The following is a 22,388-nucleotide window of genomic DNA, read 5'->3' as shown; positions in this document are numbered from 1 at the left end:
TGTACAATGGAAAGTTGTAGGTAGTTAAGATAGTGAAGGGAATTCATGCCAGCTCAGCTGTTTAAGAGCATCACAGTGGTGGGTTACAGTATGATGAGCCTGGAGCAAATTTAGCTATTTTGTAAGAACAAGACTGAAGTCTGGTTTTTGCACGTCATGTGTAGGTGAGTAAAAATGGGAGCTCCGTAGAGTAGGGTGGAGGTCAAACAGGTATTTGTTAGTGTCCTTTTAGTGTTTGGATCCAAAAAGTTTTTTTTGTCTGTAAAGTGTCCCTAGTTTGAAATGTTATATTTTTTTTAACAACATTCTGTATTTCTGTATGTGTAGGTAGAATTTGAGTTTGCCTATCGTGATACCGAGTAGCTTAGCACTTGTTACAATTTCAATCTCTGTTTTGTTTTTGGAATATATTTTAAATTCAGATGAGAATGTTTTAGGAGCGAAAAGTAAGAGTTTAGTTTTGTTAGGGTTGAGCAGTAATTGTGGTGTTTAGCCATGATTCTGTTGAAATAAAGGCATTTTGTGTTTTTTGCAACAGGTCTGGTATGTTAGAACAGGAAATGATGGTGAGGTTGATGTATTGGATTAATGTGCTATGTTGGCAGGCAGTGTGTAGATTGATATAGATATTGAAGAGGAGGGGTCTGAGAATCGACCCCTGTAGGGGCACCAGTTTTGTTAGTCTGGTATTGAGATAGGCAATCTTGCCACTGTAGACATTTTTGCCTGTTGGATAGGTAACTATTAAACCATAGCATAGAAGATGGTGAACAACCTAATAACGATAATTGTTGAAGTTTGTGAGATCATGTCAAAGGCCTTTGACAGATTTAGTAGTACTACAGAGGTGTATAGGTTGGAGTCTGTAGCTTTGATGACTATATCAGTAAAAGAGATAAGAGCGGTGATTGTACTGTGTGCTAGTAGTTTATATTTTCAAATTAAATCTAAAGTTTGGAATGTCCCTGTTCAGTTTTGGGGAAGAAGGTATTGCAGCATTCACTGACACTGAAGAAGCTCAAAGTTGTTAATGGTGCCCATAATTATGGTCCACATTATTTGTAATTGATCATAGCACTGGATTTTGTTGACATGTTAATCATTTACATTTTTCTATGTTTTATTCCTTTTAGGAAGATTATTATGTATGGCCTTTCAAGACAGCAGAATCTGCCACTGCTTGTCCAATGGATTCTGACCTATTCTTTGATGTGGACACCCTAATGACAGAGTTCTCGGACACACTATTTTCGACATTGATTCATCATCCCTGTGCCTGGCCAAACTCTAAGAATATTGGTAATTACCTAACTTAATATCTATGCAAAGCTCTAGTTAATCAGACTTTTAGTGTTGATTATTCCTCTTTCATCTCCAGGCTGATTTACCAGGCTGTCCTCATAGTGCAGGGCTGGATCTTCACCTAAGGTACTACTGATGTGTATGCTTAATTAATGGTTGGCAGACCAGGAAGAGATGACTGACTAACCAAAAGGCTAATTACTTTTAATGAGGTAATAAAGGATGTTCTTCGTGTTTCACTGTTGCAGTCATCACATTTCGGTTATCCCTGCTAGGGTAGCCTTCAGTCGGCCTGAATACCAGAGGCTTAGTATTTCTGCTTCTCTGGCAGACAACTTAAGCAGAAATCTGCTAAACCCACGAGTGGCAGCTAGACCAAAAAACCTTCACCCTTGTAACCCAGAAATGGGGCACCCCGAAGGTCGCCCTCTTTGCCTCCCACTCCAATCAGCTTAGTAAATTCTGCACCAGGGAACCTCACAGCAAGGCATGGAAAGTGGATGTTGTATCCTTCCTTCCCCCTCTACCACTCATTTCAAGGGTACTGCTCAAAATAAGGGAGGAAGAACTGAGGACAATCTTGTTTGCCCCAGACTGGCCACGCCAGCAGTGGTATCCACTGCTGTGCTGCCTATCACCCCTGCCACGATGCCACCTTCCTCAGATCCCAACACTCCTGACCCAGAGGAATGGAGAATTCATGCATCCGCAATTGCAGACCCTCAATCTGGCAGTCTGGCTTATTCCCTGACCTCTCCTCAAGCTGCCAGTCTAAGCAAACAAGTTCTAGATGTTATACGTGAGGCCAGATGCCCCAGCACTAGAAAGTCTTGTGCTGACAAGTGGAAAAGGTTTTGTACCTGGACCCAGGCTAAGGGAGCCAGAATGGCACAGCCCTCCCTACCTCTCATCCTGGATTACCTGGCAGATCTACTACACAGGGGTCTATCCTTCCCTTCTATTAAAATTCTTGCCTCTGCCATCTCTGCTGATTTCAGCACAGAGCCACCACTTTTCTCATACCCTCTCATCAAACAGTTCCTAAGAGGGGCTAACAACTTGAGGCCACTCAGAGCACCTACCCCAGCTTGGGACCTAAACTTTGTGTTGGAAAAGCTCACCCCGCCCCCCCTTTGAACCTGCAGCTTCAGCAGAGTTAAAATTTCTCTCTTGGAAGACAGCCTTGCTTCTGGCCATCACTTCAACTTGAGTATCCTACAGGCACTTATGGCTGTAGAGCCCTTCATCATTTTCCATGCTGACCGGGTCTTCTTCGGGACTAACCCATCCTTCATGCAAAAAGTGGTGTCCAGTTTGGCTCTCAACCAATCCTTTCATTTGCCCACCTTTTTCCCTAACCCACAAAACAAGGGGGAAAGTATTCTGCATTCTATAGATGTGCACAGACAGCTCGGATTCTCCCTAGACAGGACTAAATCTTTTAGAAAAAATGATTGCTAGTCAGCTTCACTGCAGGAGCAGAGGGCAAGGCCATATCCAAACAAGCAATTTCCAAATGGATAGTACACTGCATCCATTTCTACTACAAACAGCATGGGAAACCTCCCCCCAAGGGGGTCAGGACACATTCCAACAGAGCAACCTCCACCTCTGCAGCTTTCCTCAGAGGGGTCCCCCACCAGGGACATCCTGGAGGCTGCAACATGAACATCTGTTCATGCCTTCACCAAGCATTACCACCTGCCTATCTTCAAATCCAGGGCAGGATCTGCCTCTGCAGTCTTGCAGGGCATCCTAGCCAGCCCGCAGTCTTCTTGACTGCCTCCACCCTTTTCTTCAGCTTTGGGAATCAACGCAAATGTGATGACTGCAACAGTGAAACACAAAGAACATAGTACAGTTGTCTACACTTACCATAAATGTAGATGTTAGTGTATTCACTATTGCAGTCCTGGATGTTCTTCATCTCACATTGCTGCAGTCATACCTAGTGGGTAGTCCGCTGTCCTCGGCCGGCCCGAATACCAAAGTATTAGGCTGGCGTCGGTCATGGTCGCTTAGATCTGATGTCAGTACGCCTTGGTACTAAAGCGCATGACCGACGTCATATCCCCAGTCTTTCTTGCCGCATGGTCCAAAGCAGAAGCAGCGTTTGCAAGTGCCGTTCGGCGTCCTGAAATTTTCGTATTCTGAGTTTCAGACCGAAACCAAGTTGGGCTAAGTACCCCGTTGGGGAATATTTTTGTCTTTTCTTGCCTCAGTTTGATCCGGATGTCAGAAAAAGTGAATAATTGTATTTCTTGTGGGAAACAGATACCTCATAGGGATTATCACTCTCTTTGCATTCCTTGCTTGGGGCCTGAGCACGACGTAGTCGGGTGTCGCTTTTGTGCTAAATTTAATATTGCACCATTAAACGTCGGTTAGATTGTGCTAGGCTTGTCTTCGGTAAGCGGTGTAATTATAAAATGCCGTCGGATCTTCCGACGCCCGCTACCGCTAAGAAGCGTAAAGAGAAATCGGTGAAATCTAAACAGGATGAGTCGTCCGTTCCGGACGCCGGTTCTTTAGAAACCACGGTGGAATCTGTGGATCCAGCCGAGGTTTCAGTTGAGTCTCAGGGGGAACCTTTAATTTTACAAGATGTGGCCTCTCAGGAGTCTGGTCAGGCTGAAGGGGCCTCTCAGGTGGCTGTAATCCCATCTCCACATAGGGTGGTTAGGCCTTCTCCCTCTGTCTCTAAGGTACCTTCCAAGGCCAGGCCTGGTTTGTCTTCATCTGGCGTCAGTCCTACTTCTGCAGGGTCTGTACCTAAAAAACACATGCTTAAAATGGCAGAAGATTTGATTTCCTTGATTAGAGGTTCTATGCCTCCCCCAGATAAGAGGCCTAGGGTGGAGCCAGAGGTGGAAGGATTAGAGCACTCTTCAGATTACTCTGAGTCTTCGGCTGAAGACATTCAGGATTTTCTCCCTTATTCTGATTCTGACGCAGAGGATTCTAGTCCTTCTGCTTCCCCTCCAGAAGATTTTTCATTTTCAGAAACCTTGCATTCTATGAGGGAACATTTTAAATGGGAAGGTCAGGATTTCTCTGATTCCAGAAAGAGGCTTAGGGAATTCCTATTTTTCCACAGCATAGGCCCTTGGCTATACCCCCTGTTTTGGATGTGGTGCAGGATGTTTTCTCTGAGGCTTCCCTTAACCCTGACTCTCTGCCTCCTGCCCCGGTTAAGCCAGATAGGTATTACAGAGTACCAGAGGCTCATAAATATTTGTATAAGAGCCCTAGGGCTGACCCAGAAACTATTAGCCAGGGACCTAAGGGTGTCAGGGCTTCTGTTGTAAAGAATCCAGTTCCTATGGATAAAGACTCTAGAGCTTTGGATAGGTGGGGTAAAAAAGTGTATACCTCTTCCACTCTTGCAATGAGGGCTTTGAATTGCCAGTTTCATATGCTGAAGTACCAGAATTTTCTCCTTAGTCAGTTGAAATCTAAGGTAGATGCTTTAGCAGAGGGCATAGAGTGTAAAGAATTACAGGATTTGGTTCATGCCTCTGATCAGGTGGGTAAGCATTCTTTGCAGTGTGGTTTTGATGCTTTACAGGCCTCTTCCAGGGTGGCTGCCACTGGATCAGTTATTCGTAGGCACGCCTGGCTTAAAGATCAGAACTTGTCAGAGCATGTTAAAGCTCGTATTTTGGATGCTCCCCTGCAGTCTGAAGTTTTGTTTGGTTCTCCTGTGGAGTCAGTCTTGAAGAAAATGGAAGACAAAGCTAAGTCTATGCAGACTGTTAAGGATTTTTTGCAGGTGCAGCCCCCTAAGTTTAGCAGGAATTGGCCCACTAAGGGATGGGCTTACCCTTCTTCTGATTTACAGTCTAGGGGTAGATCTAGACGTGGTAGGGGCAGAGCTCATGCACAGGGTTCTTTTAGGCCTAGGATGTGGAGTTCCCCTGCACAGTCTACAGGTGAGGGCAGGGGCCAGTCCTTTCGTAAACAGACCCAATGACCTGCATCTTCAGCTGCCCGATCCTTCCTGTCAGGCAGCTCCTCTGGGAGGAAAATTGGCACTTTTCAGGCAAAACTGGCTTTTAGTCACCCAGGACAAATGGGTACTGGACATCATAAACCGAGGTTACAAGTTTTATTTCCACACATTGCCCCCTTTCAAAGGCACGCCAGACGTTCCTCCTCAGCAAAAGGTGGAGGCTCACGTACAGATTTCTTTACTTCTACAAATGGGGGCTATCCAACAGGTCCCTCCGTCAGAAGTGGGCCTAGGATTTTATTCTCGCCTGTTTCTTGTACCAAAGAAAGGAAACACTTGGAGGCCAATTCTGGATTTGTCTATTCTCAACACTTACCTGGACATTCCAAAATTTAAAATGTTGACTTTACATCAACTTCTGCCTCTGCTAGGCAAAGATCATTGGATGGTAACTCTGGATCTCAAGGAGGCTTATCTTCATATTCCTATCAGGCCCAGCTGCAGGAGATTCCTGCGTTTTCGGGCTGGGGCTTTACATTATCAGTTCTCTGCGTTGCCCTTTAGCTTATCTACTGCACCCAGGGTGTTCACAAAAGTTCTGGCTCCAGTGATAGCTTTCTTAAGGTTAAGAGGAATACAAATTTATCCTTATTTGGACGATTGCCTGATTCTTGCTCAAGGCAAAGACAAGCTACTTCACCATCTTCAGTATGTTATGGCAGTGTTAAGGTGCCTAGGGTATTCTGTGAACGAAATAAAGTCCAGTCTAGTACCCTCTCAGGACATGTGCTTTCTGGGTGTGAGACTGAATACAGCCTCTCAGATGGCATTTTTGACCCCGGACAAGCAAAGAAATCTTACCCTGTACTTCCAACAATTGTCTCTCCTGTCCAGGCTGACTGCAAGGACAGTCCTTCAAGCCTTGGGGTTCATGGCATCTTGTATTCTGGTGCTTCCCAATGCCAAACTGCATATGAGGAAGCTACAATGGTATCTCAAAAGTGTATGGACTCAACACTGCCACGATTTGGACACTGTCATTCAGATAATACCTTGCATTCAAAAGAAGTTTTTGTGGTGGGCTCAGGAATGTCACCTAAACAAAGGACTCTATGTGACCCGACCAGAGGCGAGTCAGATCCTAACGACAGATGCCTCAGACAAGGCTTGGGGAGCACACCTCAATGGAAAATGGGTTCAAGACACGTGGCCTGCCAGACTTCAACATTTGCATATCAACATGAAGGAGATGTTAGCAGTACAATTTGCATTGATGGCTTTCAAGGATCTACTTCAACCAGGACACGTGTTGATTCAAACAGACAACACAACTGTCATGTGGTACATCAACAAGCAAGGGGGAACCCATTCGTACCCTCTTTGCAGGCAAGCTATGATTTTGTGGGAGACTGCTCTGTTTGCACCTCACTCTTCAGGCAAGGTTTCTGCCAGGAGCACAGAACTCCTTAGCGGATGTTTTGAGCAGACAGATGGTGGATCCCCACGAGTGGAAATTGGATCATCATGTATTTCGACAGTTGACAGTGCTTTGGGGGACTCCAGACATAGATCTGTTCGCTTCTCCACTAAATTTCCAGCTGCCAAAGTTTTGCACAAAGCTGTTTCATCCAAAAGCTTGGAAAGTGGATGCTCTTTCATTCAGTTGGAACAATCTTCACGTCTATGCTTTTCCTCCTCTGCCTCTCCTTCCCAAGGTGCTCTTGAAGGTCAGACAGGACAAGCCCACCATGATTCTAATAGCTCCAGATTGGCCACGTCAGCACTGGTACCCTCTGCTGAGGAGCCTAGTACGGCAGCCTCCTTGGCCTCTGCCATCAATTCCACACCTTTTGTCACAGGCAGGCAATCATTTCATCAATGTCAGGATACAGTCCCTGCATCTGACAGCCTGGCATATTCTGTTTTAGACCCTGGAGGGTCGCAGCTTCCTCAACAAGTTTTGGATGTTATTTTGGAGGCCAGACGGCCTAGTACAAGGAACGTTTATGCTGATAAATGGAGGAGATTTTTTTCTTTGGAGCCAAGCAAAGAGCTTTGATATTTCAGTGCCTAATTTGAGTGTTTCTCTTCAGTATCTTACAGAGTTACTGCACAAAGGTTTGTCTTTCTCCTCTGTTAAAGTTCATGCTGCAGCCATATCTGCTCACTATGATTGTGACCCACCATTATTCTCTCATCCTTTGTTTAAGCAATTTCTTAGAGGGGCAAAGAACATAAGACCCCCACGTAGAGCTCCTACTCCTTCCTGGGATCTCAATTTTGTGTTGGAAAAGCTCACTTTACCTCCTTTTGAACCTGCAGCTATATCTGAGTTGAAGTTTTTGTCTTGGAAGACTGCTTTTTTGTTGGCCATTACGTCTGCTAGAAGGGTATCTGAATTACAGGCTCTAATGGCAGTTGAGCCCTTCCTGATTTTTCATAAGGATAGGGTATCCCTTCGTACTAACCCTACTTTTATGCCTAAAGTTGTTTCAAATGTGGCCTTAAACCAATCTATTCATTTGCCTACATTTTATGCTGATCCCCAAAATAAAGGGGAAAAAATTTTGCACTCTTTGGATATTCACAGGCAGTTGCGTTATTATTTGAGCAGAACTAAAGGGTTCAGACAGTCTCAACAGTTGTTTGTTTCTTTTGCTGTGGGATCTTGGGGGGAAACCTGTTTCTAAACAAACTATTTCTAAGTGGATTGGCCATTGTATTGCTTTTTGTTATTCTCATCATGGCAAAGAGATTCCGGCTGGAATCAGACCTCATTCCACTAGGGCTACTGCCGCTTCTACTGCTTTTTTAAGGGGTGTAGCTACTAAAGATATTTTGGAGGCAGCTACTTGGAGTTCAGTGCACACTTTTTCTAAACATTATCATCTCCCTCTTTACTCCAAATCTAGGGCTGGGTTTGCCACTGCAGTTTTACAGGGCATGTTAGCAGCTCCCAGTGCTTTATAATTTTGCCATCCTCCCTTTGCCTTTGCTTTGGGATTCTACCCACTAGTTATGACTGCAGCAATGTGAGATGAAGAACATAGTACAGTTTTGTACCTACCATAAATGTAGATGTTCGAAGATCCACATTGCTGCAGTCCAATTTACCCTCCCTCCTTCCCCACTGTGGTTTGGGGTGGTTGTGTGTTTTGGGTTGTAAATATTGTTTGTACATGGGTGGTTGGATGTTTCTCTGTGTTTTGGCTATGGCCTTTCTTTTTAGGGCCTTCTGACATCTGGGGCAAGAAAGACTGGGGATATGACGTCGGTCATGCGCTTTAGTACCAAGGCGTACTGACGTCAGATCTAAGCGACCATGACTGACGCCAGCCTAATACTTTGGTATTCGGGCCGACCGAGGACAGCGGCCGAGGACAGCGGACTACCCACTAGTTATGACTGCAGCAATGTGGATCTTCGAACATCTACATTTATGGTAGGTACAAAACTGTACTTTTCCCTCCCTCCATCCCCCATGTCTTCTCTCTCTCCTTACAAGGAATTTTTAATTTTAACTTTCTACTGGTGGTGTTCTTCCACCATAACCTAGCTCCTTATTGGGGACTGCTGACAGGGCAAGAAAAACTGATGTAATGGCATCGGCTGCCTGATTTTATACCACTGACGACCTGACGCCAGTCCTGGAGCGACAGCAACCGATGCGGAAATACTAAGCCTCTGGTATTCGGGCCGACTGAGGGCTACCCTGGCAGGGATAACCCAAATGTGATTACTGCAACAGTGAATGCACTTGAACATCTACATTAATGGTAAGTGTACACAGCTGTACTTTACCCCACTGCAGCCACTGACACTGTTAGAGGTTAATGGAGGATCCTAGGTTGTAGCTGCTCAATCTGATGTGGTAGAGGTGGGGAGGTAGAAATTTTATGTTTAAGTGCAGGAATTTCAGCTGTTTGGTCGATTGCATGCGTCTCCCAAGATTGGGTTAATTTGTACAGCATATGTTCAGAGGCACCTGTCCCCAGTACATAATGTCATGTCTGGACTCCTGCTGTCCAACAACTTCTAATGAAAGTGAGGATGAATGGACAGTAGACAGTAGGTGTATTAGTCCTCATTGGAGTTGGGTGATTTAGGATCTGTTAGAAAGAAAATGCAATTAAAACAAGAGGCAATTAAAACAAGAGGCATTCAGCTACTTTGCCTCCATGTTTCCTATCCTTTTGTTGATACACACAGAGCTTATCTAAACAATCCTGTATACTGGTTTGTGATAGACTGTGCAGTAGCTTGTTAAAACGGTTTTGTTTTAATTTATACCAAAGTTTTTCACTGTTTGTGGGAAGGAAGCAATAGCTTGTAGACAAGGCAATTTACTTTGATTTATGTTTTGTTTTATCTTTAATTTTCACCATTAGTTAGAAAGGAATAGGTTTTAGACAGGCAAACCCTAACCATACTGAGGGGCATAGTCAGCTATAAATTCATAAAGACTGCAAAGAGGACAACCCAGGGCTTATCAAAACAATCCTTTGGCATTTGATTGTTGATCTTTGCTGTTAGAGGTGTGTGACTGAGCGATAGTGAGCAGAAGCTACTGCTAGCAGTTGCTCAAAATATGAAGGAATTCCACCATTGTGTGACTTTCACAACCTGTATGGTCAGAGCAACAACTTTACTGGACTTAGTTAATACTTGGATGCAGATTTTTTGTGCATGTTTTCTCATACAAGTTGATTTAAATTCTCTTTAAACTTTGTGGTAAGTGATTTTGATTATTATTTTCATTTAGATATATGCAGTGGACTGTCTGTGCTGATGTTATGTGATCCTATCTCGCCTACATTCTGACTGATGGGTTCGGAGCCGATCCCTCGGCTCCGACTCGGCACGCTTATGCCAAAGAGCGAAGTCTCTTATTGGCTGAGCTTACTATATCCCAGGATGCACCACTACCAGTCCCCCAGATCTAGTTTGTCCGCACACATGCACACATGCACGCCCTGCTTATATAACATCGTCAGATGAAACAAGATAAAACAGTAGAACTCAAACCGTTCAATCTCTTCTGATCTCCAAGGCAGGGGGAAGGAGGGTGGGTATTAGGAATGTAGGCGAGATGGATCCCAAACATCTGAAGTTATGGTGAGTACATAACTAAAAGATGTTATGTGATCCTATCTCGCCTACATTCTGACTGATGGGACAGCGTCCCTAGCACCTAAATCCTGGGTGGCTCACTGGAAAACACTCCTGAGTACCGTGGAACCAAATGATGCTCGCCCTTTAGATGCCACATCCAATTTGTAGTGGGAAATGAAAGTGTGCGGATTGGACCAAGTAGCCGCAGCACAAATCTCCGAGATAGCAAGCTTGGAATGAAAGGCTATAGAAGTCGCCATAGCTCTGGTAGAGTGAGCTTTGATAGATGTTGTAAGTTGCTTATTCGAAGAATAAGCCTGAGTTATACAATCTCTAATCCATTTGGAGATAGTAGCTTTTGTAATGGTTTTGCCCAATTTATTGTCTGAGAAGGACACAAACAATTGGTCTGACTTACAATTTGTTGAGTCCTGTCTAAATAGAAGCGCAATTGCCTGTGAACATCCAATTTATGGAGAGTGTATTCAGCTTCATTGGAGAATTTTGGAAAGAAAACTGGTAGCTCTAGGGATTGTTGGAGACAGAAATTAGAACAGACCTTTGGGACAAAGGATGGATTAGGTCTAAGTGATACTCTATCCTTGTGAAAAATCAAGTACGGTGGTCTGATAGACAGGGCTTGAAGCTCTGAAACTCTTCTTGCAGAAGTAATTGCAACTAAGAAGGCCGTTTTCCAAGACAGATATTTTAACTCACATGTAGCAGCCGGTTCGAAAGGGGAAGATGTTAATGCACGAAGCACCAAATCTAGATCCCACGGAGGCGCAGGATGAAAAACTGGGGGTCTTAACAGACCCGCACCTTTAATGAAAGTTTTGCATAGTCTGCTGCTCATCAATGGAGGATCCTGCGAAGACGTGGTCTCGAGCTGGCTGAGCTGAGTAGTAATTTTACTAACTTTTTTCTGTCAGAAATTTGCTGTTCTTGTCATAAAAAGCTGTTTTAACGGCTATTCTTCACTTTTGTGTGTGTTTGGAGTTTGTGAGAAGACTTTGTTGTGTGATTGGGCGTTGATTTTGATTTTAGGCCTCCTTCATCTTAGGGCCTTCCCGGTCAGTCAACCCCCTTAAACCATAGAGGGTTTCAAAGTACCCTTTAGTTATTTGTTACGGTTTCTTTACCTAATCGGCAACTGTAAACCGACTATTAGGTAGTGTCAGTAAAACAGAAAGTCAGTGGATAGTTTCTTTTTTTCTCTGTCAGGGATTACTGATTTTTTGTTGCTATAATGTCTCAGAATCCTAGGCCTTCGGGCTTTAAAAAATGCACCAAATGTAATTTCAAGATGTCTATCACAGACGATCACTCGCTCTGTGTGTATTGTTTGGGTGCAAAACATTTACAAGAGTCATGCAGTGTATGTCACGCTTTTTCCTCAAGGGTCCTCCAGGAGAGGAAGAATAAACTTATTCTTAAAGGGTTAATTAAACCTTCCTTTGAAGAAGCTTTGGCATCCTCTCCTTCTCCAGCTAAAAAGAAAAGGGCTTCTGCTCCGACCAGTCCGTCGGATCCGACCGCCAAAAGACATAGGCAGGCTTCTCCTTCGGCTCCAAGGACTTCGGAGCCGAGGCCGGAACGGTTTGCCTCGATGCCACCAGTCTCGACTCCTCTGGCTTCGGAGCCGATGGCTGGGGCATCGAGAGGCGGGTCACCTTCGTCGGCTCCACTGGTCTCGGAGCCGACAAAGGTTGCCCGCTCAGACACTTCCTCCTCGGCGCCGAAGTCCTCCTCGGCACCGATGGAATCTAGTGTCTGTATTCCTTCGGCGCCGATAGTCATCGGTCGCCTCGGGCGGTCCCCTAGCCCTTTGGGGCGTTGGAGAGGCCATCTCGAACCCGTTCAGTATCCTCTCGGTCTTGAGGATGTCGGATTCAGATATAGACAGGGTGCTCCAAAGACTGTTCCAGTCCCCAGTCTTTCAAAATTTGTTTCGCTCCGACCCAGTTGGCTTCGAGCCGATAGCCCAGGCCCATCCCATTGCTATTCCTCCTCCGACCGCGGCTCCGTGAGCAGGTGCTGTTGGAGCCGGTGGAGATCTTAGGGTCGGCTCCGACCCTTACTCCAACCCGGGCCTTCGGGTCCGAGTTTGGTACACGGACTTCTTCGGCTGGATCTGGGGGTGATGTTTTGGGACCTATGCTATCGGTTCCGAACCTCCCTCTTGGTACTTCGGCTGCGGGACTTCCGTCGGCTATCATGGCTCCGGGGACCGGACACTTCCAGGATTCTGGGGGTCCGGCTTTCAGAGCTATGAGGAGTGCCTTGGCCAAGTCTTCTTCGGCCATCTCTCCGGCTTTACCGGCACCTTCCCTGGGCGTGGAGACTGGGTCTTTGGCAGTTCCCCTGTCCGTAGGCAGCGGAGCCCCTGGGCCTGAGGTTACCCCCATTGGGGGTTCCCCTCCTCCTGAGGGTTCTTCGGAGTTGTCTTCAGAGGAACCCCCAAGGAAGAGATTGTGCAAGAGGAAGCACGTGGACTCCCCCGAGTCTATTACATCGGACACTGATCTTGATGATGCAGAGGGGTCCCAGTCGTCCTCGGATGATGTCTCATTTGCAGACATCTTAGAGATCCTCAAACAACGAGGCGGCTGGATATCCAAACCCCCCTCTGCTGATGAGTCAGTGCTCCTCAAGGCCTTTGGGGCTCAGCCCTCCGCCTCCTGGGTGTCTCCGCCATTCGACGAGCTTCTGGATTTAGTTTGTCGAAGGGCGTGGGAACATCCAGATACCGTGGAACCAGTCCTTCTGGTCCTAATAAATTTTTGTCTGCCCCACCCGAGAAGGAGTTCCTCACTAAAGGCGTGGCTGTAGATGCCATGGTGGTGGCATCTGCTACACAACAGGACGTGGCAGAGGCTTCAACGTCCGTCCATCCTCCTAATAAGGAGTCTAGGAGCATGGACAGGTACGGGAAGCACACCCTGACTTCAGCGGCCTTTACTTTAAGGTCTCTGAATTATTTGGCACATTTTACCAGGCTTCAGAGGGATCTGGTCAAGGAGCTGTCAGATTCTCTCGGGTAACCTACCTGAGCAGCTAGCCCAGTCGGTTAGCTCTCAGTTGGCTATCCTTACGTCAATTTCTAACTCGTCCATGAGGCTCATTTCCTATGCAGCCGAAGGGGCGGTAGAGCGGCAGGCACAGGCGTGGCTCACGGAGACAAGCCTGGCTCCGCTTGTCAGTTCATGGAGGCCTTCAAGTCTTCCTTCACGCTCCCTTTGATGGGTCCTCTTTGTTTGGACCTAAGGTTAAAGACACCCTTACCCGCTGTGAGCAAGAGGGAAAAACTTTATCTGCCGTAGGTGCCCGTTATTCCTCTCCCTTTCGGCCTTATCCCAAGGCTAAAGGAGGGGGGAAGATGTGGTTCCGTAAATCACGTAAGTTTTTTCCCCAACAGCAGGAAGATTCCCCTTCCAGAGGCAGAGGACGGGGAAACTTTTCTGGGAGACGCCGTCCCAGAGGCGGCAGAGGGCCCCGCAATTCTGGAGACCGCGAGTCCTTTCGTGGCTCTTCAGCCTCCCATACATCATGAGGGATTGCCCGGCTGTGCTGCTCCGGAGCCAGTCGGGTGTCGTTGCCAAGCACCTAAAAGCCTGGGAGTCAATCACTCAGGACAGATGGGTGCTTCGGATCATTGCCGGAGGTTACACCATCCCATTCACATACTCACCCCCACCGTCCAAAAATCCCGGACCCACCACCCAGTCAAAGGGAAATTGCAGCCGCAGAAGCTTTAAAGCTGCTAGAGAAAGGAGTCATCCAACCGGTCCCCACAGACCAGATCGGATCCGGAAATTACTCCAGGTTCTTTTAGTGCCAAAAGACAGGGGACCTGAGACCAATATTGGATCTCAGCAGACTGAACCAATCCGTCACGAAATCCAAATTCCGAATGGTCACGTTACAATCCATTCTCCCATTGTTGGAGAAGGATGTTTGGATGTGCTCCATAGACCTCAAGGACGCCTATTATCACATACCGATACATCAGGCGTCCAGGAGGTATCTCGCGCTTCAGCCTGGGAGTCAGTCATTTCCAATTTTGTGCACTGCCCTTTGGTCTCACCACAGCCCCCAGGGTGTTCACCAAGTGTTTGGCAGTAGTGACTGCTCACCTGAGGAGTCTTGGATTCCACGTGTTTCCCTATCTGGACGACTGGCTCCTGACTGCCACCACCAGGCATCTACTAATGGACAACCTCAAAGCCACCATCTCCCTCGGGTGCTACCCTGGGGATTACATTCAATTGGTCAAAGTCTGTCTTGCTGCCCTCTCAGCGCATAAGGTTCATAGGAGCAGAGATAGACTCAAAATTGATGCTGCTTTTCTTCCTGCCGAAAGGATCCAAACTTTACAGGGCCAAGTTCAAGCTCTGATTTCAAGATCCAAAGCCCCAGCCAGGATGGTTCTACAAGTTTTAGGTTCAATGTCTGCCACGGTTCTTTTAGTTCCTCTGGCAAGATTGCACATGAGGATTCTTCAGTGGCTATTGTCAACTCAATGGTCCTTTCAGGACCTTCCCTCAATCATCCCATCATGATTACAGAAACATGCAAACGGGACCTTCGCTGGTGGCTTCAGACATCCAATCTAAATCAAGGAAGTCCTTTTGTTATTCCCTCTCCAGTGGTCACCCTGACGACAGATGCCTCCCAGACAGGGTGGGGGGGGGGGCATTGTCTGGGCAGGTTAGTTCAGGGATCCTGGCTTCCAGACGAAACTCTTCTCCACATCAATGTATTGGAGATGAGGGCGGTACTTCTATCCCTACAGGCCTTACACAGGTTTCTCCCTCAGGGCATAATCGCCATCCACACAGACAACATGTCGGTGGTCTGGTACCTAAACAAGCAAGGAGGGACCAGATCTTACCCCCTTTGCAGAGAGGCCATGAGGGTGTGGGAATGGGCGGTAGCTACCAGTCGTTTCTTGGTAGCGACCCACATTCCGGGGAAATCGAATATACTGGCAGACAGATTAAGCAGGACAATTCTCTCTCCTCACGAGTGGTCCTTAAACAAAACAGTAGCAGCTCAGGTTTTCCGGAGATGGGGGACGCCGTGCTGCGACCTATTTGCAACTCCACTAAACACCAAGTGCAAAAGGTTCTTCTCCTTGACTCCACATCAGGAGTACCAGCTATGGATGCTCTAGCACAACCTTGGCCAACAGGGCTACTTTATGCCTTTCCTCCGATTCCACTTCTCTCCAAAGTCATTCAAAAAGCTTCTCAATTGGGGTCCGCAATGATTCTGATTGCCCCATACTGGCCTCGTCAGGTATGGTTTCCTTACCTGAAGAAACATGCGGTGGACGATCCGTGGACTTTAGACCTAATTCCGGACCTGTTAATTCATCAGTCGGGACAACAGCATCAGTCCCTTCACTCCTTGAAGTTGACAGCTTGGCTCCTCCACTTCCGACTTTAGTCAGAAGTCACACATTAGACCCGGAAGTTATTCACATTTTATCTTCGGCCCACAAACCCACCACTAAGAAATTGTACCTCAGTAAGTGGAAGAGGTTTGCTATCTGGGCTCAACTCAGGGGCTTAGACCCTATCACTGCTCCTATCCCAGAGGTTTTGAAATTCTTAACATCCCTGTTTAATCAGGGATCTTCTGTCTCTACTATTAAAGTCCAACTAGCAGCTATCTCTAAATTTCACGAGTCCATGGATCCTCCATTGATGAGCAGCAGACTATGCAAAACTTTCATTAAAGGTGCGGGTCTGTTAAGACCCCCAGTTTTTCATCCTGCGCCTCCGTGGGATCTAGATTTGGTGCTTCGTGCATTAATATCTTCCCCTTTCGAACCGGCTGCTACATGTGAGTTAAAATATCTGTCTTGGAAAACGGCCTTCTTAGTTGCAATTACTTCTGCAAGAAGAGTTTCAGAGCTTCAAGCCCTGTCCATCAGACCACCGTACTTGATTTTTCACAAGGATAGAGTATCACTTAGACCTAATCCATCCTTTGTCCCAAAGGTCTGTTCTAATTTCTGTCTCCAACAATCCCTAGAGCTACCAGTTTTCTTTCCAAAATTCTCCAATGAAGCTGAATACACTCTCCATAAATTGGATGTTCACAGGCAATTGCGCTTCTATTTAGACAGGACTCAACAAATTCGTAAGTCAGACCAATTGTTTGTGTCCTTCTCAGACAATAAATTGGGCAAAACCATTACAAAAGCTACTATCTCCAAATGGATTAGAGATTGTATAACTCAGGCTTATTCTTCTTCGAATAAGCAACTTACAACATCTATCAAAACTCACTCTACCAGAGCTATGGCGACTTCTATAGCCTTTCATTCCAAGCTTGCTATCTCGGAGATTTGTGCTGCGGCTACTTGGTCCAATCCGCACACTTTCATTTCCCACTACAAATTGGATGTGGCATCTAAAGGGCGAGCATCATTTGGTTCCATGGTACTCAGGAGTGTTTTCCAGTGAGCCACCCAGGATTTAGGTGCTAGGGACGCTGTCCCATCAGTCAGAATGTAGGCGAGATAGGATCACATAACATCTTTTAGTTATGTACTCACCATAACTTCAGATGTTTGGGATCCATCTCGCCTACATTCTAATACCCACCCTCCTTCCCCTGCCTTGGAGATCAGAAGAGATTGAACGGTTTGTGTTCTACTGTTTTATCTTGTTTCATCTGACGATGTTATATAAGCAGGGCGTGCATGTGTGCATGTGTGCGGACAAACTAGATCTGGGGGACTGGTAGTGGTGCATCCTGGGATATAGTAAGCTCAGCCAATAAGAGACTTCGCTCTTTGGCATAAGCGTGCCGAGTCGGAGCCGAGGGATCGGCTCCGAACCCATCAGTCAGAATGTAGGCGAGATGGATCCCAAACATCTGAAGTTATGGTGAGTACATAACTAAAAGTTTATCCTGCATTTCCACAAGCGATATTGCCAGCAAGCAGCCTAAGCATGAGAAGATGTTTTCTTGGTCTCCACTGGGGAAGCTGCATTTTTCCATGTGCTCTCTGAGTGCCTTCTACCCTTCTCACCCCCCAGTGGAGATAAGCAAAGCTATGCCCTCTCATTCTTCTCCCTTCCTAGCTTGTCTAGTGCTCAAGCCACTAATCAAAACTCTGATATTCTTTGTGTTTCACTGTTGCAGTCATCACCTGTGGGTTATCCCTGCTGTGGTAGCCCTCTGCTGGCCCGAATACCAGAGTAGATGTTTTTCTGCGTTGGCTGCTGTCACTTGTTGACTGATGTCCGGTTGTCGGTGCTATAAAGCAAGGCAGCTGACGTCATTACCCCAGTCTTTCTTGCCATGGAGCCCGTAACGGAAGCAGTATGCAAGTGTGCCGGTCGGTTGCTACCAGAGCTGGAATTACAGCTGAAAACGTCTAAAGCTAAGTACCTCGTTGGGGATCCTATTTTCTTGCACTAACCGATGTCCAAAAAAGTTAACAATTGTCACACCTGTAGAAAGCAGATCCCACATAGAGACTTCCATTCATACTTCGTCACTTGTTTAGGCCCAGACCAAGACATCCCCCGTTGCTGGTTCTGTGCCCTCTTTAATGCGAGAACCATTCATCGTAGAGGGCATTGTAAACCGGTATTTTCGTCTTCCATCTTCACATTCCGAAGTGGCATCCATCAGCATACAATCCAAAGACATTCTGAAAAAAATGTAGAGATAAAGATAGGGATAGACCACACAAGGCTAAGCCCTTCGACAAAGCTACTGCTGAGCAGGTCATCAGTTCTCCTGAATTCAGTGCGGTGCTTTTGCCGCCCCTGATGCCTGATACGATATCTACGCAGGCCTCTACCGAGACCCTTTTGGAGTCCGGTATGCTGCAGAAATCTTCGTCTTCTGAGTCTTTGGTTGTCTCTGCTTGGGTCGGGTCCGGAGCCACAAAGCAGGCACCGGCTTCTGAGGAGGCCTTTCGCACTAGCGATTCTAGACAAAAACTGACGTCTTCTCATCCGACTACCGTTTCTCTCAGACCGATAGATACTCTTAGGCCTAGAAGCCAGGCCACTCCTAGAAAATCTACCTCTAGCCACAGTCTTGCTTCTGCTTCACCACCCCAAGCCCAAATGCTTAAGATGATGGAGGATCTTATCTCCCTTATCAGGGGTAGTCAAACCACAACTTCTAAAAGGAAAATACATCCTTCTCATGAAATGACAGTGCAAGATTCTGAGGAATCTGATTATTCAGATTTTAAAGAGGAACAACCACCTCTGACTGCTTATGAGAAATCAGATGCAGAGGAATCCATTCCTTCTGCCTCCCCATCAGAAGACCTTTCCTTTGGGGAAACCCTTCACACCCTCAGGGAACATTTCCACTGGGAATCTCAGGACTTCCCTCAGTCTAAGAAAGGACTAAGAGTTTCTAGACCTGCCCCAGCATAGACCCCTGGCCATCTCCCCTATTTTAGAAGTGGTAGATGATGATTTCCATGAATCCAGCTTAGCCCTTGACACCCTCCCATCTGCTCCCAGTAAACCTGACCGGTATTACAGTGTACCAGATTCTCACAAATAGCTGTACAGAAGTCCTGCTGCAGACCTGGAGGTCATTGCACAGGGACCTAAAGGAGCTAAGGCTAGTTCTACAAAGAATCCTATTCCTTCTGACAAGGAATCCCGAGCTCTGGACAGATAGTTTGCAGAGGTGTATACTTTTTTTACCCTATCAGAGCACTCAGCTTTCAGTTCCATAATGTTAAAATATCAACAACCCACTTTGGAACTATTAAAGCAAAAGATTTCTACCTTTCCTGACTGTGCCAATTCGAAAGAGTTAGCAGATTTACTGCACTCTACTTGTCAAGTGGCCAAACACTCATTGCACTGTAGATATGACACACTAGAAGCCTCTAGCAGGACATCAGTGTCAGGATCTGTCATTAGGAGACCTACATGGTTGAAGGAACAGCCTTTCCCTGATCATGTCAAGTCGAAATTAATTTATAACCCCTGGATAAGGACCGTTTGGAGTAAAAGCAGAAGAGGTGCTTAAAAAGATAGAAGACAAAGCAAAATCTGTGCAGACAGTAAAATATTTATTTCAGGTTCAACCTCCTAGGTTCAGCAGGAATTTTCCTTCTAAGCACTAGTCCTTTCCTGCACCTAGCAGATAGGGGCAAGGTTAGCCCCACAGGGACAGATCACCCAGGCCCCTATCCCAGGGGCAGCAGAGAACCAAACAGTGGACCACTTCCTCCCCAAAGGCAGGGAGTTCCAAGCCATCCTTCTATGACAAAAACTCTCAATGATCCCCCCCCACCTTCCTTTTACTCACCAAAAGCTAGGAGGAAGGCTCTCCCTCTGCAAAGAAAATTGGTTTTCTGTAACAAAGGACCAATGGGTCTTAAAGATCATTTTTCAGGGATACAAATTTTCTTTCAACGAACTCTCAATTCCAGGAGGGTACCCAGACTTGCCTCCAATTCAGTGGGCAAAGGCATTGAAACAGGTCCAAACTCTCATATCCCAAGGGCAGTAGAACCTGTTCCCGCAGATCAAACAGGCAAAGGCTTTTATTCCAGACTATTCCTTATTCCCAGAAAAGAGGGCATTTGGCACCCCATCCTGGATTTATCCATTCTGAACAGCCCCCTGGTGGCCCTCAAATTCAAAATGCTAACTTTGCAGCAGCTGCTGACTATGCTGACAAAAAATGCCTGGTTAGTGGCCCTAGCCGTAAAAGATGCCTACCTCTAATCCCCATAAGGGAATCCTGCAGGAAATTCCTGCGTTTCAGAGCAGGCTCACAACACTTTTAATTCTCTGCGCTACCCCTTGGCTTATCTACTGCTCCCAGGGTATTCAAATGTTTAGCCCTGGCCATAGCCATTTTGCAGACAGAGAAATGTACAGATTAACCCTTATCTGGATGACTGCCTCATTCATGCAGAGTGCAAAGAAGAGTTGCTCCAGAATCTCCTCTGTCAAAAGTCTTCTAACATCCTTAGAAGTCACCATCAGTAAGAAGAAATCAAAGCAAACACCCTCCAGGAGGATCATTTTCTTGGAAGCACTGCTGGACACAGCATCCCAAATAGCCTTCCTGTCCCCAGAAAAGCAGAGCTTCCTGTGTCTCAATTTTACCCAGTTGCCTTCCAGAAGTCACTTCATGGCGAGGAAGTTCCTGCAAGCCTTGGGGTGCATGGCATCTTGCACCTTCTAATTCCTCTGGGCAGGCTTTACATGAGAACTTCAGTGGTATCTAATGAACCTTTGGTGTTAGCACACTCAGCCTCTAGACACCTCTCTCCCTCTGATCCCCTGTATAAGGGCAGAGTTTCTCTGGTGGGCAGGGACCTGTGCCAAGAACAAGGGTCTTCCCTTCATCCTCCGCCCTACCCAGCAGACCTTCTCCACTGATGCCTCAGACATTGCTTGGGGTGCGCACCTAGCAGGCAGGTGCACCCAAGATCTTTGGGATGGCCAGCACTTTCCTTTACATATCAACCAGAAGGAACTGATGGCAGTACAAAAAGCTCTGACATCCTTCAAACCCCATCTCAGGCCAGGGGTTCTCCTTATCAAAACAGACAACACCATAGTAATGTGGTACATCAACAAACCGGGAGGGACCCACTCTTACCCTCTGTGCAGGCTAGACATAAACCTCTGGCTGACAGCCTCCTCTGTGGGAGTACACCTAATAGCCCAATACCTACGAGTGATCAACAATATCTTGGCATACCACTTAAGCAGAAACTTACTGGACCCCCACGAATGACAGCTCCACAGAAAAATATTTTTGCAAGTCAATCAGGAGTGGGGAACTCCGGCGGTGTATCTTTGCTTCACATCTCAGTCACCAGCTAAAATACTGTACCAGGGAGTATCACCACCTAGTGTGGAAGGTGGATGCCTTGACCTTCCCCTGGAACACCCTCTTTGTGTATGCATTCCCTCCTCTGCCTCTTATTCTCAAGGTACTGCTCAAGATAAGTGAGGAGAGACCAAAGGCCATCCTCATTGCTCCAGATTGTCCCAGACAGGATTGGTACCCCTTACATATCAGTCTCCCAGGCAGCTTCCCCTGATTTCAGACCTCTTGACTCTCAAACTGTCAGCATGGCTAGTACTCTAAAAGCAAACAGGTTCTGGACATTATCAGAGGCCAGAAGGCCCAGCACCAGAAAATCTTGTGCAGGGAAATGGAAAAGATTTTGCTCCTGGAGCCAGTCCAGAGGGGGCAGTTCTTCACAACCTTCCATCTCTCTTATCCTGGACAGTCTACCGGAGTTGCTCAGTAATGGCCTGTCCTTCTCTTCTAGTAAAATCCACACCACAGCCATTTCAGCTCATTTTGATACAAACCAGCCCCTGTTCTCACATCCTATGATTAAACAATTCCTCAGAGGGGCTTCTAATATCAGAACTCCCAGAAGGCCACCCACTCCAGCTTGGGACCTGAATTATGTTTTGGAAAAACTAACCTTACCGCCCTTTGAACCTGCTGCTTCAGCAGAACTGAAATACCTCTCCTGGAAGACTGCTTTTCTTCTAGCTATCACCTCAGCTGGAAGGGTTTCAGAACTTCAGGCACTGATTGCCATTGAGCCCTTCATTTTCCACGCAGAGTCTCCCTGAGGGCTGACCCCCTCCTTTATGCCCAAGGTGGTATCTAATGTGACTCTCAGCCAGGCCATACATCTATCCACCTTCTTCCTTAACCGTCAAAACAAGGGGGAAAGAATTCTGCACTCACTAGATATGCACAGACCACTCGGATACTACCTGGACAGTACTTAAACCCTTCAGGAAAATGGTCTAACTTCATATCAGCTTTGCCCCAGGGGCACAGGTGAAGCCCATTTCCAAGCAAACCATTTCCAAATGGATATCACACTGTATCCATTTCTGCTACAAATTACATGGGAAACCACCCCCTAGGTCTGTTCGTACCCATTCCACTAGGGCAGCCTCCACTTCCACAGCATTCCTTAGAGGAGTTCCCACCAGAGACATCTTGGAAGCTGCCACCTAGACCTCTG

At 46.6% G+C, this 22,388-nt stretch overlaps 1 protein-coding gene across 1 annotated transcript in view; it reads left to right on the top strand.

Annotated features, from left to right (window-relative positions):
- The window catches only part of LOC122810645 (MLX-interacting protein-like), a 1,455,256-nt gene that overhangs the window by 789,752 nt on the left and 643,116 nt on the right, over positions 1–22,388 (top strand). The window contains exon 6 of the mRNA XM_044082218.1: positions 1,134–1,299. Within this exon, the coding sequence (XP_043938153.1) occupies positions 1,134–1,299 (166 nt within the window). The remainder of the gene's footprint in view (positions 1–1,133; positions 1,300–22,388) is intronic.

Source organism: Protopterus annectens, chromosome 9.part0 (assembly GCF_019279795.1).
Source record: "Protopterus annectens isolate FY-2018-M chromosome 9.part0, PAN1.0, whole genome shotgun sequence".
NCBI classification, from domain to species: domain Eukaryota; kingdom Metazoa; phylum Chordata; order Ceratodontiformes; family Protopteridae; genus Protopterus; species Protopterus annectens.
This window is presented reverse-complemented; position numbering and strand designations above follow the sequence as displayed.